This window comes from Henckelia pumila, chromosome 2 (assembly GCF_033568475.1).
Source record: "Henckelia pumila isolate YLH828 chromosome 2, ASM3356847v2, whole genome shotgun sequence".
Lineage (NCBI taxonomy): Eukaryota > Viridiplantae > Streptophyta > Magnoliopsida > Lamiales > Gesneriaceae > Henckelia > Henckelia pumila.
This window is the reverse complement of record NC_133121.1, coordinates 38,809,144-38,827,729: the sequence shown is the minus strand read 5'-3', so window position 1 is coordinate 38,827,729 and position 18,586 is coordinate 38,809,144. Positions and strand designations below refer to the sequence as shown.

Genomic DNA, 18,586 nt, shown 5'->3' with positions numbered 1-18,586 from the left:
TTGCACTAGAAAATCTATCAGAAGTTTTCTGCGAAGAGATTAAACGAATCTGATTCGTTATTCCTGACTGCAATTAAAAATCACAGACCGGAATTTCTCGGGCAGAGGGGGAGGGTTCGGCCGATTTGTTGAGAGAGAGGCTAGGGTTCGATTTTTGCTCTGTCTCAAAAATTATGACCTGTTGTGTGTAATTTCTGTACTGAAATAACTTATTTATAATGCAGGCCACTAACACCTTAGGGCCCATTAGTCATAAGCTGGGGCCCGACAAGCAAAGCCCGCTCGTTCAGAAATTAATATAAAATTCATCGTGACTCCGATTGATGAACTGATTTCACCAATGTGCACAGAAACCATTTCTGCACATTTTAAAGTCAAAATAAATTTTCCTGAATCCGAATTCAGTGGTTTCCAAAAATGTCCATCCCTATGTCATTTTAGGAAATCCTACTCCCTTACTCTTATTTAAGAAGTCCAACTCCTTAGTTCATTAAATTTAACTCTTTAAATTTAACTATCTCAAAGGGATTAAAACTCCATTACACTGTGTGACCCTTAATGGTTCAGGGATACAGCTAGCCGTGGGCTCACAACTCCTTGTGACTCGGAACAACACTTTCCGACTTGCCCAACGAATCATGGTAAAGCGCCTAGCAACATCGCCCCATGATTCCCTAGGTATCACTGATAGTGCCTACAAGAACCAGTAGATTTTGGTTAGCGTACAGTACGGTCCCTTCATCCATATATCCCGATCGAATCAACAACCATTGGTATATCGAGAGTCGCTCAAGATTCGATAACTATGCAATGCATCTTGAAGATCAAATTAGTGACATCGCATGTGCTACTAAGAAACCATTTCTTAAATCACATCAAGTACTCTGGCCAGAGATTTGTCACACTAATATCTCCTCAGATCGCATAGGATATCCACACTCGCAAGTATGTGGTGAATCCTTGACAACAATGCATTGACTCCTATATGTGTCGTAACTGTACCCAATCTCGACACCTGATGACCCCCTCAGAGTCGGTAAACGAGTCAAAGCACAGTACTAGCATATAGAGTCTCCATGATGTTTCAAGTCGTAAGGACTAATGGTGTACAACCAAAAACGCGGACTTTATCCACTCGATAAGTGATAACCACTTGGAAAGTCCGGATAGGGTAGTTCGACTATTCATCCTATGAATATCCATTTGCATGCTTCGAACATCTCCATGTTCCCTACCAATGAAACGTGGTACTCCGCATCGCAAATGCTAGTCTCAAACTCGAGCGATCCTTATCCTTATTATCGGACGGCTCAATCGACTAGGAACGGTTTTAGAATATACAGTGACTATAAGATGTATTTCATGATAGACATCTCCATGTTCTACCACATCTTACATACACTATAGTATATTCAAGGTCTTTATCAAAACAACAATAGTATATCACAATATAACAATATGAAGTAATATAAAGTCATTGCCATAAAAGTGTAAATAATATTAAACAAAAGATTGTTTATACAAAGAGTCAACAAAGCCCATAGCCACACAGTTGGCTCACTGGGCACCCACTCTTACAATCTCCCACTTGCCCTATAGCCAACTAGTCATACTACGTAGACCCATTGCTTCGCGATGTTTGTCAAACAATGGTCCTGGCAAAGGCTTAGTAAGTGGATCAGCGATATTGTCTGCAGAGGCCACTCGTTCGACACTGATGTCTCCTCTTTCCACAATCTCCCGGATTATGTGGTATTTCCTCAGTACGTGTTTGGATCTTTGATGAGACCTTGGTTCCTTTGCTTGAGCAACGGCACCCGTGTTGTCGCAGTACACCGGGACTGGACCAACAAATTCAGGAATGACGCCCAACTCTTGGACGAAATTCCTCATCCAAACGGCCTCTTTAGCAGCAGCTGATGCTGCAATGTATTCAGCCTCAGTGGTGGAATCCGCTGTGGTGTCCTGCTTGGAACTCTTCCAAGAGACAGCACCGCCATTGAGCATGAACACAAATCAAGAGGTTGACTTCGAGTCATCCACATCACTTTGGAAGCTAGAGTCGGTATAGCCTTCCAGTTTGAGTTCTCGTCCTCCATAAACCATGAACATATTCTTAGTCCTTCGCAAGTACTTAAGAATGTCCTTCACGGCTTTCCAATGCATCTGACCAGGATTAGACTGATATCTGCTCGTGACACTCAGAGCAAATGCTACATCCGGTCTGGTAGATATCATCCCATACATGATACTACCTATAGCTGACGCATATGGTACATGTGTCATATTCTCTATCTCTGCATCAGTCTTGGGACACATAGACTTGGATAGAGAAACTCCATGACACATGGGTAGATGTCCTCTCTTGGACCCATCCATTGAAAACCGTTTCAATATGGTATCGATGTAGGTTGATTGAGTTAGTCCTATCATTCTCTTAGATCTATCCCTATAGATCTGTATCCCAAGAATGTAGGATGCCTCACCCAAATCCTTCATCGAAAATCTACCTGATAACCATATCTTTGTTGACTGCAACATCCCTACATCATTCCCAATGAGTAGGATGTCATCAACATAAAGTACTAAGAATGTCACCGCATCCTTAACTACTTTCTTGTACACGCAAGGTTCCTCCGGGTTCTTGATGAAACCAAAATCTTTAATTGTTTCATCAAATTTATGGTTCCAACTTCTTGATGCTTGTTTTAGACCATAAATTGATCTCTGAAGCTTGCATACCTTATGCTCGCTTCCCATGGATGTGAACCCCTCAGGCTGCTTCATATAGATTTCTTCCTTAATGTCTCCATTAAGAAAAGCAGTCTTCACATCCATCTGCCATATCTCATAGTCATACCATGCAGCTATGGCAATTAGGATTCTTATGGACTTGAACATTGCGACTGGTGAAAAGGTTTCATCATAGTCAACTCCTTGCCTTTGAGTATAACCTTTCGCCACCAATCGCGCCTTGTAAGTCAATATCTTACCATCAGGCCCAAGCTTTCTTTTGTAGATCCATTTACACCCTATTGGAACAATTCCATCGGGAGGATCCACTAAAGACCAGACTTGGTTAGTATGCATCGAATCCAATTCTGACTGCATAGCTTCAAGCCATAAATTCGAATCCGCATCAGAAATTGCTTCCTTGAAGCTTCTTGGATCACATCCAATGTCGGGTTCATCTTGACCCTCTTCAAGAAGAAGACCATATCGAACTGGAGGTCTAGAAGTCCTCTCGGATCTTCTAGGTGCAGGCGTGTCCAGCAATGGTTCCTGAGGTGTGGGATCGTTATTTTGTATTTCGGGTTCTTCTCGAACTTCTTCGAGTTCCATCATCTCGCCTTTCTTATCCAATAAGAACTCCTTCTCCAAGAAGGTGGCATTCCGTGAAACAAACACCTTTGTTTCAGCAGGATAATAGAAATAATATCCGATTGAATTCTTCGGATACCCCACAAAATAACACAAGCTGGATCGACTATCCAACTTATCTCCCACTGTCCGCTTCACGTAAGCAGGACATCCCCAAATCCTCAAGTATGAATACTTAGGAGCTTTGCCATTCCATAACTCGTATGGTGTTTTGTCCACTGCTTTAGTGTGGACGTTATTCAACAACAATACCGCCGTTTCAAGCGCATAGCCCCAAAACGAAGGTGGAAGCTCAGTGAAGCTCATCATGGATCGAACCATGTCCAACAAAGTTCGATTACGACGCTCCGATACACCATTAAGCTGTGGTGTCATAGGAGGAGTCCACTGAGAGAGAATCCCATTCTCTTTTAGATAGTCCAAAAACTCGGTACTCAAGTATTCTCCACCTCGATCCGATCGAAGTGCTTTAATACTTTTACCTAGCTTGTTTTCTACTTCAGCCTTGAATTCTTTGAACTTTTCAAATGCTTCAGACTTATATTTCATTAAATATAAATACCCATACCTAGAATAATCATCAGTAAAGGTAATGAAGTAGGTGTGGCCATGTTGAGTCCCTACTCTAAATGGACCACAAACATCTGTATGGATCAAATCCAACAGATTTTGACTACGCTCAGGCTTCCCCTTAAAAGGAGATTTAGTCATTTTCCCTTTTAGGCAGGATTCACAAGTAGGTAGAGAGTTAATATCAGACATATCAAACATGCCCTCTCCCACTAGCTTGTTCATCCTCCTTGAGGAAATATGACCTAGTCTAGCGTGCCATAGGTTTGCCGGGTTTTGACTATCGATTTTCCTTTTGTTTGTTGTTGCCGGTTTGTCAATACAATTCACTGGAACGTCTTTTAGTTTTAAATTATATAGATCGTTTTCAAGTTGTCCATTTCCAATTAAACATTCATTCTTGTAAATACTGCAAATCCCATTCACAAAATTACAAGAATAACCATCTCTATCAAGCATAGAAATAGAAATAATGTTTTTAATTAAATCTGGCACAAATAAAACATCTCTCAACAATAATTTAAAACCGTTCTGCAATATCAAACAAACATCTCCAATGGCCGTAGCTTCAACTCTGGAACCATTCCCGAGCCTCAGCTGGGTCTCACCCATTCTAAGCCTGCGACTTCTTGTCATCACCTGCAAATCATTGCAAATGTGAGATCCACATCCGGTATCCAATACCCAAGAAGTTGTATTAAGTGACATGTTTATTTCGATATAGAACATACCCTTTGCAGTTCCCAACTGCTCAAGATACTCCTTGCAGTTGCGCTTCCAATGACCCGGCTTCTTGCAGTAATGGCAAACATCCTTGGATTTTCCATTGTTTGAAGCCTTTGTCTTTTGCTTCTTCTCGGTTCCACTTTCTTGGGTGGGGCAGAACGTTTCTTGCCCTTCATACTTGGCCCCTTCTTTGCAGAAGATGAGGAGCCCACCAAGAAAGCTGGCTTATCCTTCTTAAGTGTGGATTCATATGTAACGAGCATATTGACCATCTCTTCAAGGGTGGCCTCTATCTTGTTCATATTAAAATTTATCACGAATCCATCAAATGAGGAAGGAAGAGATAGAAGCAACAAGTCCACATTGAGTTCATGCTCCAACACCAAATCAAGGGTCGCTAACTTCTGTATGAGCCAAATCACTCGTACCCCATGATCACGGACCGAAGTCCCTTCACGCATGCGGCACGTCATCAACTCCTTAACAGTAGAGAACCTTTCAGCCCTCGACTGAGCCCCAAAAAGTTCCTTGAGTTGCGCGTGAATGTCAGCAGCATTCACCGTGTCCTCAAATCGCCTCTGGAGTTCATCAGACATCGAGGCTTGCATATAGCATTTGGTCTTGATGTCATGGTCCCACCATGCATCAAGCTTGGCCAATTCCTCCGGACTAACATCAGCTGGTGCTTCCTTCGGAGGTGCTTTCTCTAACACGTAGAGCATTTTCTCCGAAGTTAAGACAATCTTCAACTTCCGGAACCATTCCGTATAGTTGGCGCCAGTCAGCTTGTTTTGTTCGAGGATCGAGAATAAAGGATTTCGCGAATTCATTGTATGAAATACTGAAAAGGAAAAACAGACATATATCAATGATTGTTTAACAATTTACTAAGACATAAAATAGGCGAATTTAATTTTATGAATCTCACTCCCACTATTTTAACGATTTCACCACCCTCTAGTGAAAACGGGAAACTTTTTCCTTAGTGAGAACATGGAGTCCAATTGACAAACTTATGGTCCCGAATAATATCAGCCAACCATAATTCTCAAAAGGTAGAGCCCAATTGCTTCCAAAGCAACCCCCATGTATTTACCTCATGTCCAATAAGGGCCCAATAATATGACGCCGTTTAAAGTGACATGTCAAGATGACCCATCAATATTAAGTTGTGATGGACGGTCGCCATGTGGATCCCCCAATAATATGAGCCGATCCCATGGGAGTTCCACCCAACTTACAACATTTTTCGATCCAATGTACAGCTTTCCGACGGACGGGCCCCCCCAATAATATGAGCCGGACCGTATCCGCGGGTAGCATCACATACATTGACCGTTGATGGAAGGTAGGAACATTTAAACAATATTTAAATTTCCTTTATTTATCTTGATATAAATTTTAAATCATATTTAAAATGAGGGATTTTATTTATAAAAATATTTGTCTCATCATATTTAATTTATTGCATGCATTGCCGGATTCACGCAATTTATGTCTAAACATGCATACAATCATAATATCACATATTATATAGGATGATCGATTCCATTTCTAATTGACCCGTGGTTGCCAATCACGGGTCTTAGTCCAATCCTAGGTAATATGCAGTATGCAAATGCAATCCTATTACATATGCTTCCAATTTACATTTCTTCAGTCTTCATTGTCTGCTGGGCCCACCATCTTCAAATCTTGATCTCCCACTAAATCTAATGTATTTACAATAAATAACAATGACAAGTAGGGGATACATTTTTAGGGGGTGGGAACGGGCTATAAACCAAGCCCACTTTTATTACATATGACATTCATATCGGGCCATAAACCAGGCCCATTAATAAATCAACAATAATAAAGACAAAATGTAAATTCCTAACATACACCTACAAAATTGGTCATGGCAATCGATCATCCTTATCCAATAACATTTAATTCAAAATTAATTTATTGGATAACATGCTGTGGCAATTCAAATTTAAACAAGATAAAATCATATTTTATATATAAAATCTCATTTCACATATAAAATCATATTTTATCTGTATATCAAATAAAATCATATTTTATCTATAAAATCCAATTTTACAAATAAAATCATATTTTACTTAATATATCATAAGATCATATCTTATCATCAATTGTACCAAAATAATTGATTTCAAAATTCAATTTACGGATAAAATATTAAAATTTTCCAAAAATTCAAATTTATCCAAAATCAATTTTAAAATTTACGGACTCGAACAATTCGATCCGAAATCTCGTGAACCAATCAAAAACAATTTTTGACCGGACCAAAAATAAAATTTTAAATATTAAAATTAATAAAAATATAATTTTTCCCGCGGGCCGCCCGGGACACTCCCGGGCCGGCCCGCACCCGGGGCGCGGGCCGGGGGCAGCCCGGCTGCCCCCTTAGGGCAGCGCCTGGCGCCGCCCCTGCGCAGCGCCCAGCGCTGCGCTGGGCGGCGCCGTGCGCCGCCCTGGGCGGCGACGGTCGCCGCCTTGGGCGGCGCCGTGCGCCCCTTTTGGGCGGCGCCGTGCGCCCCCTTTGGGCGGCGCCGTGCGCCGCCCGGGGCAGCAACAATTGCTGCCCCACCGGGCAGCGATCCAATCGCTGCCCGGGTTTTGCCCCGAAAAATTTTTTTTTTTTTATTTAAAAATATTTATTTTGTTTCAAAAACCGAGACTCAAAAATTTTGTACAATTGATTAATTTAATCGTTTGATCTGAGCAACCTGGCTCTGATACCACTGTTGGAAAAACTGGCGAGTTCCCAGATCAATCACGATTGATACCCGGTGCAGCGGAAGTTTAAAAATTTTTGTTATGGAACAATTCCATAGTGTGGGTAACAACCGTTCAACGATTAAATTATTGTGTGTGTAAAATTTAAATAACAGTTATTAAATTTTACCTCCAATCTCGCAACGAGATTAATGGACACCAACAGATTTGATCTGCTCTTGTTGTCTCTCCCTGGAACCGATGAACTCCTTCAATCAGGTCCACGAACAGAGGTTTAAATCCCTCTGATAGATTGCACTAGAAAATCTATCAGAAGTTTTCTGCGAAGAGATTAAACGAATCTGATTCGTTATTCCTGACTGCAATTAAAAATCACAGACCGGAATTTCTCGGGCAGAGGGGGAGGGTTCGGCCGATTTGTTAAGAGAGAGGCTAGGGTTCGATTTTTGCTCTGTCTCAAAAATTATGACCTGTTGTGTGTAATTTCTGTACTGAAATAACTTATTTATAATGCAGGCCACTAACACCTTAGGGCCCATTAGTCATAAGCTGGGGCCCGACAAGCAAAGCCCGCTCGTTCAGAAATTAATATAAAATTCATCGTGACTCCGATTGATGAACTGATTTCACCAATGTGCACAGAAACCATTTCTGCACATTTTAAAGTCAAAATAAATTTTCCTGAATCCGAATTCAGTGGTTTCCAAAAATGTCCATCCCTATGTCATTTTAGGAAATCCTACTCCCTTACTCTTATTTAAGAAGTCCAACTCCTTAGTTCATTAAATTTAACTCTTTAAATTTAACTATCTCAACGGGGATTAAAACTCCATTACACTGTGTGACCCTTAATGGTTCAGGGATACAGCTAGCCGTGGGCTCACAACTCCTTGTGACTCGGAACAATACTTTCCGACTTGCCCAACGAATCATGGTAAAGCGCCTAGCAACATCGCCCCATGATTCCCTAGGTATCACTGATAGTGCCTACAAGAACCAGTAGATTTTGGTTAGCGTACAGTACGGTCCCTTCATCCATATATCCCGATCGAATCAACAACCATTGGTATATCGAGAGTCGCTCAAGATTCGATAACTATGCAATGCATCTTGAAGATCAAATTAGTGACATCGCATGTGCTACTAAGAAACCATTTCTTAAATCACATCAAGTACTCTGGCCAGAGATTTGTCACACTAATATCTCCTCAGATCGCATAGGATATCCACACTCGCAAGTATGTGGTGAATCCTTGACAACAATGCATTGACTCCTATATGTGTCGTAACTGTACCCAATCTCGACACCTGATGACCCCCTCAGAGTCGGTAAACGAGTCAAAGCACAGTACTAGCATATAGAGTCTCCATGATGTTTCAAGTCGTAAGGACTAATGGTGTACAACCAAAAACGCGGACTTTATCCACTCGATAAGTGATAACCACTTGGAAAGTCCGGATAGGGTAGTTCGACTATTCATCCTATGAATATCCATTTGCATGCTTCGAACATCTCCATGTTCCCTACCAATGAAACGTGGTACTCCGCATCGCAAATGCTAGTCTCAAACTCGAGCGATCCTTATCCTTATTATCGGACGGCTCAATCGACTAGGAACGGTTTTAGAATATACAGTGACTATAAGATGTATTTCATGATAGACATCTCCATGTTCTACCACATCTTACATACACTATAGTATATTCAAGGTCTTTATCAAAACAACAATAGTATATCACAATATAACAATATGAAGTAATATAAAGTCATTGCCATAAAAGTGTAAATAATATTAAACAAAAGATTGTTTATACAAAGAGTCAACAAAGCCCATAGCCACACAGTTGGCTCACTGGGCACCCACTCTTACATGGTGTTGGGGAGAAAGTGTTTCTGAGAGTTTCACCTTTCCGCAGGATTCTTAGATTTGGCCTCAAGGGCAAGTTGTCTCCCAAATTTATCGGTCCATTTGAGATCTTGGAGAGCATTAGCAATTTAGCGTATCATCTAGCCTTGCCACCGTATTTGTCCAGTATTCACGACGTGTTCCACGTATCTCTATTGCGGCGGTATGTGGCGGATCAGTCTCATATTCTGCAGCCGTCTGAAGTTCAGGTGGATACAGATTTGACTTACGTAGAGAGACCTATTCGTATCTTGGATCGTAAGGAAAAGGTCTTGCGGAATAAAGTCATTCCTCTGGTTTTGGTTCAGTGGCAGCGCCGAGGAACTGAAGAAGCCACTTGGGAGCTGGAAAGCGGGATGCGTTCAGAACATCCTGAGTTATTTTGATTTCATTTTTGAGTTGTATTAAGTTATGAACTCTGTTAATTCTGATTGAATAAAAGATGTTTCTGCATGTTGTTTTCTTTCAGCACTTAAGATCTGATTTCGAGGACGAAATATCTTAAGTGGGGGAGAATGTAGTAGCCCGTACCTAGAATAAGTGAGTAATTGTTATTTAATCCAATAATCATGTTAGTCTAGATTAAACATGATTAAAGGAACTTCTAATGGATGAACGGAGTCCGGAAATAGACCCAGAATGATCAGAAATGGTCCGGAGGGTCAGGAGGAACGGACGCAACGTCCAGGGATCGGACGAAACGTTCGTGCCATCACAATGCGTCATTTCTTATGCACTTTATGGGACATCGGAAGCAATGAAGAAGAACGGAAGAAACGTTCATCGGACAAACAGACACAATGATGAGGAACGGACGTTCCATTTCGTCTCAATAAATAGAGGTGCCGAGTCTCACATTTGAGCACACCAATCACCTCTCTTCTCTCGATTCCTTAGTCTTCTAGCTTAGATCTAGGGAATTCTAGGCGTCCCATTGGGAATCTGGAAGTGGCATAGCGATCCAGGCGTCGTAGCGGAGCTGTGGCCTAGTTTTGAGGCAAACGACAGCAAAGGGCTAACGACGGACGCGTGTATAGCTTTTGCTTCCTAAAAATATTTAGGAGTATGCAATAGCTTAGTTAAGGCTTTAGAGCACTATAATGATATTAGTATCATTTGGCAGTGTAGTGTGGATTATAGGCGTAGACCTAGAGCTGGTAGAGCGCGCCTAGTATTTGAGGTACGAAATATTGTTCGAGATATCCTAACTGAGTATGCATGTATTATGTGACTGCATGATTTATATGACATAATTTTATGCTGCATACGTATGCATCTTGAGCTATCTCTTTTGAGATGTCTGTTAGTAGGGTTCTACCCTATCCTGTTAGTGGATGGACTTCCATCGATTTGGGTCCGGCGTATCCACTAGTATTTCAGTATGTGAGCCACCTCCTGAAGCAACGGCACAATGTGCTACATACCAGGGTCCGGTCTATCTTTGTTATCTGATTCTTGACCTCTAGTCAGTAGGCGGTACACTTGCATTCATGTATACTCATACTCTCGTACTGAGCGTTTTATGATCACGTCTCGTACTCTGTGTTTCTGGACACCCTATTTCATGGGGCAGGTTTGCGATTGGATGAGGCGGGTGGATCCAAGAGGGGCTAGACAGAGGATGGCCAGCTGGAGCTTCGCCTAGGGTTTATTGTTACTGTATTGGGTTGATAAAGCATTTTGATTTGGTTGTATAATATTTGGGTATTGCATATTCCTTTCTTTGGGATTGTATTAATTTTTATTGTTTCCGCAACTTTATTCTAGTTTACTATTTGATTAAGTTAATTGCATGTCTAAGTTCTGTTTAGTAGGTGATCTCGGTAAGGGTCACTACAAAGCATTTCATTTTGAGTATCAATCATTTTAAAGTATTTATGAATTCAGTTTTTGAATTCAAAATGCTTAATGTTTATATATGCTCATCTTTCATACTGAGTTTATTCTCACAGATTTTCCGGTTGTTTATTTGTATTGTATAGTAACTCGTACTCTGTTTTAAGTTAATTAAATATTAACCGTGATTAAGGGTTACTAAATATATGATCAAAGGATTAAATGAGATTAAAAATAATTTAATTGTGTGCTAAAAATATGTATTAGGAAATATCGGGTGATAGCTGATATTAAAATACATATGTGATTTTTATAGCACACAAGAATTGAAATAATCCAAATCAGGTCAAGATTTAACCCCCGAAGGAATAAAAGAGTACATGCATTTAAACATGTGTACCCGTATCATTTTGTGATATGATATATACGGATATATATACATATATCACCGCCTCTACACGTCACATCGGCTACTCCTCCATTTCCCGTCATCCTTTTTCTCTCTCCTCACGCCACCTTCTTTCCGCCATAACTCCACAACCAGTCATCGAAATGCGAAATTAAATATACGGTTGTAATCCTCGCGACGAGATCTTTCAATTTTCACCCACTTTGAACATTTTTAGAGCGACCCAACGAAACTCAAATTCCGGAAGCCGCCGCTTTCTTGTCGTCGTTTGGCCGCCTCCGGTCGCCGAAACTCAAAACCAAATATAGGTTGGAAAGTTCTTGACAAGAGTTATCTATTGGTGCCAATGTTGTAAGGTTTTGAGCGCCGCCACATAAACCCAAATTCCGACCGCCGCCTATGCCACCCCATTTCGCCGCCGTAAGTCACCGAAAACTTGAAATAATTTAGGGGTTTTGTTCCTTGTGTTTTAAGCTTCATTTTGATATAAATATTTTGCATAAATACCCAACTCCGATGACGGGCGATTTTTCGGCCGCCGCCGTCGTGTCGCCGCCACTGCCGGACATCATTGTTGAGTTTGTTTAATTGTTGGGCTTGTTTCGAATCTTTGATATATAATTTGGAGCACATCAACAAGCTAACTACAGACGAAAGTATGGCCAGGGAATCCTATAAAGAAATAGGAGTATCTACTAGCTTAGTTAAGGCTTGTAGATAATAATTAGTTATACAATAAATATTTGATTGTAGGCTTGGAATCTAGGTCCTGATGTAGACTTGAACTATTACGTAGAATGTACGTAAATATTGACTGAGATAGCTAGCGAGTATGCGTGTTTATATATTGCATTTTTATGTGACATGATGTATGTTTTACTGTTTTTATATTCATATATCATGTGAACATAAACTTTGAGCCTATTTTCTTTAACATAGCCATGATAGTAGGGCCGCTCAGCTCTACACTGGTATATGGTCTAGCACTAGTAGTGTAGCGGAGACGGATACGTATGGTGTTTTAGACTAGTGTGGCTATACCCATAGGTCTATCCACGAGGTTCCGGCATTCATTTAGGTGCCTGGTCTGAGCATGATTTGATGGATTATCCGATATCTAGTCATCATATGCATGCATCATATTTATATGTTTACTCATATTTACGTACTGGGCGTTAATCGCTCACATCCTTGGTATTATTTTGGACACCCCATTCGACGGGGCAGGTTCCAGGTTGGACAGAGCAGGAGGTTCGAGGCAGGACTAGAGAACAGAAGCTATCAGAGGGTATATTATACAACAGGATTTGATGTAGCTGTATAATAATACATTTCAGTTTTATTGTATATATTTTGATATGGATGTATCACTTTAGTTTGAGTTTTAGTACCAGTTGTAGTTTTCTGGTTTATGTATATTATGGAATATGTTTCCGCAAGTTTTACTCTGATAATTAAGTATTTTAATTAAGTTGATTGCATGTTTGTTAGTAGGTTATTCAAAGCAGGGTCACTACATCTTGTGTGTGTGCATTGCAACAGGTGTCCAGGGGTCGAGCAAGAGAGGACATTGAGGGTATGAGATTGAGAGTAGAAGTGGAGCTCGGGTTTAGCAGTCGAGTTGTTTTTGAACTCGTTTTGAAATATGTCGCACATTGTAATGTCGAACATCTTTATTGTTGAACGCATTTCATGATTATTGTGTTTCATGTATTTTAGACCCCTGAATAGTTGTAAGATCGAATTATATCGTGAGGCCCATTTCTTAGGGAATGCATTGTGTTTGTAGGTCCAAAGACTCGAGATTTGAATTTAAAAATATGTAAATAACACATACAAATCTAGATGACTCTAACGTGCATAAAATATTTGAAACAAAGATGTTACCCTACAGACAATGATCGGTTCTTATACAGGCACGCCAAAGACTACTACTACTAATATAGCAAACCTGAACCGACAATTAAAATTTTCCCCACACTTTTCCGCATCTTAATTCTTGAAAATGTTTAAAAATACGGGACGTCACAGCAGTTGTTGTAGGTGATTGATGGTCATGATATCTATTTTGTCCACTGCTATAATACTCTTCAAATTGATTATTCCTGGAACCGATATATTTAGACGACCCATTTAGTCCATAATTTCTGATTCCACTTGCTTGAGAAGATCAATGATTCTGTCTTGTGCTATTGTAGCGACCCAGAACGGAATCAACTACTAACAGAGTCTTAAGCATGCAATTAAATTCTTAAAACAAAATTAATTAAATTCAGCAGAAACTTAAACCATAAATACAAAATCACCGACAGAAAAATTGGGCTAAAATCGAATAATATTTTACAACCTCATCGAATGGAAAGCACTAAAATCCAAAACTAACAAGCTGATATGGAAACGGGCAAAAACCACGGAACCACTGTAGCTCAACGACCGCTACCTCCGGGTCCGTCCAACCTATACCCTATCCCATATAATAGGTGTCCAACACAAAATACTATGGATGTGAGCATACAGCGCTCAGTACATAAGTACGAATATACATATACCATGCATGAACATGCAATATGTCGGGTACTGGAAAAACCTATCCAGAAGACTGCTCAGTCAAGGTGCCATGGTATGTAGCATGCTGGGACGTCGCATCAGGAGGTGGCTCCCATACCATAAAATTGTGGATATATCCGGATCTAAATCCATGGAATCCATCCACTAGAAATATGGGGCTGAGCGACTCCTACTAAGGCTATGCAAATCAACTCATACAGCTTAACATGTTCATGTATGCAACATAATATCAATGCATATACAAATTCCACGTTAAACATGCAAACATAATACATGTATATTGAACCTAGTATCTCGGAAAATAAGTCCGTACCTCTATCCAAACAACTCAAGCACCTTAGAAATCTAGCAGTCCAGGTACTCGAAACCCAAGCCTATTATCAATAATCACCATATCACTTATATTACTCTAAAAGCCTTAACTAAGCTATTACATACTCCCTAATTTTTATAGGGATCCAATGTAATACCTACGTCCGTCGTCAGCCCGTTGATGGCGACTGCCTCAAAACTTAGGCATTGCTTCGCTGCTATCCCCACAGCGCTCCGCCACTCCTGGCCCTTCAATAAGACGCCTAAAAGTCCCTAAAATCTAGCTAGAAAGGGAGAGGAGAGGAATTGGTGCGAGTGAAAATGGGGGCTCTCAACCCCTATTTATAGGCATAGATCGGATGGTCTGATCCCTGAGATCGAATCGTTCGATCTCCCCCTTCAACCCCCTCCGAACACGTTTCCTCGATGTGATGTCACTGCTTACGTAATACGTTCCGATCATCTGATCCCAGCTTTCGGATCGTCCGATATCCTTGGGTTGTCAAATCAAATTCATATCAACTTATCCAGACACAATTGGATCGTTTGATCCCTCTTCGGATCGTCCGATCTCCATGGAGCCTCCGATCTCGAACTATGCTTCCGAACTCCATGCACTTCGGATGGTCCGATCCTAGGGTTCGGATCATCCGATCCTTCCGATAGCTTGGAACCCTTGGGGCCATTTTGGAGTGTTCTGAATCCATTTTACGACTCCTTAAACTCATTTGAGAATCCCTTAATCATTTTTTAGCCAATTAATCATAACTAGGCACTTGATTAACTTAATTTGGATATGGGCTACTACATTCTACGCCACTTAAGAGATTTCTCCCTCGAAATCAGGATTAGGATAACAGAGAAAAATAATACTAAAACAATTTTTTATTACAATACTGCAATTTACAACTAAACTGCAAAAATATAATACAATCAAAATAACTCCGAATGTTCAGAACGCAAACAACTTTCCAACTCCCAAGGCTCTTCTGTCGTGCCTCGATGCTGCCATTGAACCATGACTAGAGAAATGCGCTTATTCCGAAGCACTTTGTCCTTTCTGCCGAGAACCCTCAACGGTCTCTCCACGTACGACAAATCCGGATTTAACTGTACTTCTGTCGGATGCAGAATGCACGACTCATCAATCTACAATGTACTGACGAAGTAATGACATGTGGAACACGTTGTGAATGCTGAAAAGATACGGCGGTAATGCCAAATGGTAAGCCACATCTCCGACTTTCTCCAAGATCTCAAATAGACCAATGAACCTAGGTGCTAAATTTCCCTTGAGACCAAATCTCATCACCTTTCGGAAAAATAAAACTCGCAAGAAAACATGCTCCCCTGACTCGAAATGCAAAGGTCTATGTTTATTGTTGGAAATCTTGACTCTTTTCTTGATCAGTTCAACTTTATCCACAATTCGTTGAATCAACTCTGGTCCCTCAACCCGTCTTTCCCCTACTTTATCCCAGAATAAGGGCGTTCGACAACGGCAATCATAAAGAGCCTCAAACGGTGTCATGCCAATACTACGATGATAGCTATTGTTATAAGCAAAATCTATCATCGACAGATGATCTTGACAAAATAACCCAAAATCCATCACTGAAGCCCTCATCATATCCCCTAATGTCCGAATAGTCCTCTCGGGCTAACCTTCAGTCTCTGGATTATACGATGTGCTGAGACTCAAAGTGGTACCCAAAGCTCACAGAAAAATACCCCAAAACCGTGAGGTAAAACTCGGATCTCCGTCACTGACAATACTCAGCGGCACTCCATGCAAACGCGCAATCTCCTAGATGTACATTCTCGTCATACGATCAAAATTGAACTCGCGATTGTACGGAAGGAAATTAGCAAACTTGGAAAATCTGTCCACCACAACCCAAATGGCATCACACTGCCTAGAAGACATTGTCAAATGGGTGACAAAATCCATCGCCACATGCTCCCACTTCCATTTTGGAATTTCCAAACTATGCATCAAACAACCCTATCGACGATGCTCTGCCTTAACCTTATGACAAACAAGGCATCGGGAAATATACTGGTAAACACTACGCTTCATTTCTTTCCACCATAATCTCGTACGTAGATCCTTGTACATCTTAGCACTGTCTGGGTGTACGGTGAATCTACTACGATGGGCTTGATACAAGATCTCTTCACGCAAAGACGAATCCTCAGGCACAACCGCTCAATCTGACAAACACAACAAAACATCAAACTAAAAATGGAAACCAGAGGTGTTGTCTACCTGAGCAAGCCTGTCTAAATTTCGCGTCTTCGGATCAAAAAGCTGAATTTCTGGGATACAAGCAAACGACGCTGGTTCAACTAACACTGAAAATACTCGAACCCCCTGCTGATCTCTCTTGTGGCGAAAAGTGAAACCCAAAGAACACCCCTCATGAACATCACTAGACACAGCACTAGTATGAAGGGCACTAACATAAACCTTACGGCTGAGCGCATCTGCAGCTGGATTCACAGAACCCGGATAATATTTGATCTTACAATCATAATCCTTGAGAAGATCCATCCAACGATGCTGTCTCATGTTCAACTCAGCCTGAGTGAACAAATACTTCAAACTCTTGTGGTCAGAATAAATCTCAAAATGCTCACCGTATAGGTAATGTTGCCAAATCTCGAGTGCAGACAGTATTGCAGCAAGCTCTAAGTCATGCACTGGATAATTCCATTCATGAGTCTTCAACTGCCTGGAATCATAGGCAATCATATGCCTATTATGTGTCATGATACATCCCAAACCCTAGAGAGATGAGTCTGTATAAACCACATAACCACCAGAACCTGATGTCAAGGCAAGACAGGCGCAATAGTTAGACGTCTTCTCAACTCATCGAAGCTTTGCTCACACTCGACGAACCAGACAAAAGGAACATCCTTCCTCTTTAACTGCGTCAATGGTCTAGCAATCCGTGAGAAATTCTCGATGAATCGGCGGTAGTATCCTGCCAAACCCAAGAAAATATGATTCTCAGAAGTTGTCGTCGGACGTGAACAGTTCAGAATAGCTTTCTTCTTATTCGGATCCACGGAAACACCATCGTGAGAAATGACATGACCAAGAAACAATACTTGATAAATCTAGAACTCACACTTAATGAACTTGGCATACGACTGCCTCTCTCGAAGAATCTGCAGTACAACTCTCAAGTGATAAGCATGCTCCTCGATGCTACGGGAATAAATCAGAATGTTGTCGATAAACACCACAACTAACCTATCCAAGTAATCTCGGAAAACCCTGTTCATTAAATCCATGAACACTGTTGGTGTGTTCGTTAAACCGAAAGGCATCACTAAAAACTCATAGTGACCATACCTCATACGAAACGCAGTCTTCGAAACATCCTCATCACAAACTCGTTACTGATGATATCCCATCTCAAGTCAATCTTTGAATACACTGAAGTACCCTGAAGCTGATTGAACAAATCATCAATGCGTGATAAAGGATACTTGTTCTTAATCGTCACTCGGTTCCACTGTCTGTAATCAATACAGAGACGCAAAGAACAATCTTTCTTCTTGCGAATAACTCTGGCACTCCCCAAGGCAAAATGCTCGAACAAATATATTTCTTGTCCAACAAATCCTAGAGCTGCTGCTGCAACTCTCTCATCTTTGATAGAGCCAGACGATAAGGTGCACTAGAAATCGGCGTCGTACCTGGCACGAGCTCGATCCTGAACTCCACTTCACAGACTAGGGGAAACCCTGGAATCTCATCGGAAAAAACATATGGGTACTCGCAGAAAACTGGCAAATCCTCAAGAGCCCTAATCCCCGTGGACTCATCAATATCATAGATAAGGTAACCTTCCCCACCAGCCTCCAAAGTCCGGTAAGATCTCAAAACTAATACAAAAGGCATAGGGGGTCGCGCTCCCTCACCATAGAAAAATCAGCTATCGCCCTCAATCGGACGAAACTGCACTATCTTCTGATAGCAGCCCAAAGTAGCACTATACACAGTCAAAATATCTATACCCAAGATACAATCAAAATCATCCATCGCTAGAATCATATGATTGCCTCTATCTCAGAACCCTCGAATACTAAAGAGCAACCCAAGACTAATTTC

At 41.0% G+C, this 18,586-nt stretch overlaps 1 protein-coding gene across 1 annotated transcript; it reads right to left on the bottom strand.

The window, feature by feature from the left end:
• Positions 1–15,604: 15,604 nt before the first annotated feature.
• Positions 15,605–18,376, bottom strand: LOC140877515 (uncharacterized). Its single transcript, XM_073281054.1, has 7 exons — positions 18,172–18,376; positions 17,918–18,124; positions 17,366–17,450; positions 17,101–17,195; positions 16,730–16,953; positions 16,192–16,267; positions 15,605–16,029 (listed from the first exon to the last, which is right to left on the bottom strand). The coding sequence occupies exons 1-7, from the start codon at positions 18,374–18,376 to the stop codon at positions 15,605–15,607; spliced, it is 1,317 nt and encodes a 438-aa protein (XP_073137155.1).
• Between the last annotated feature and the right edge of the window lie 210 nt (positions 18,377–18,586).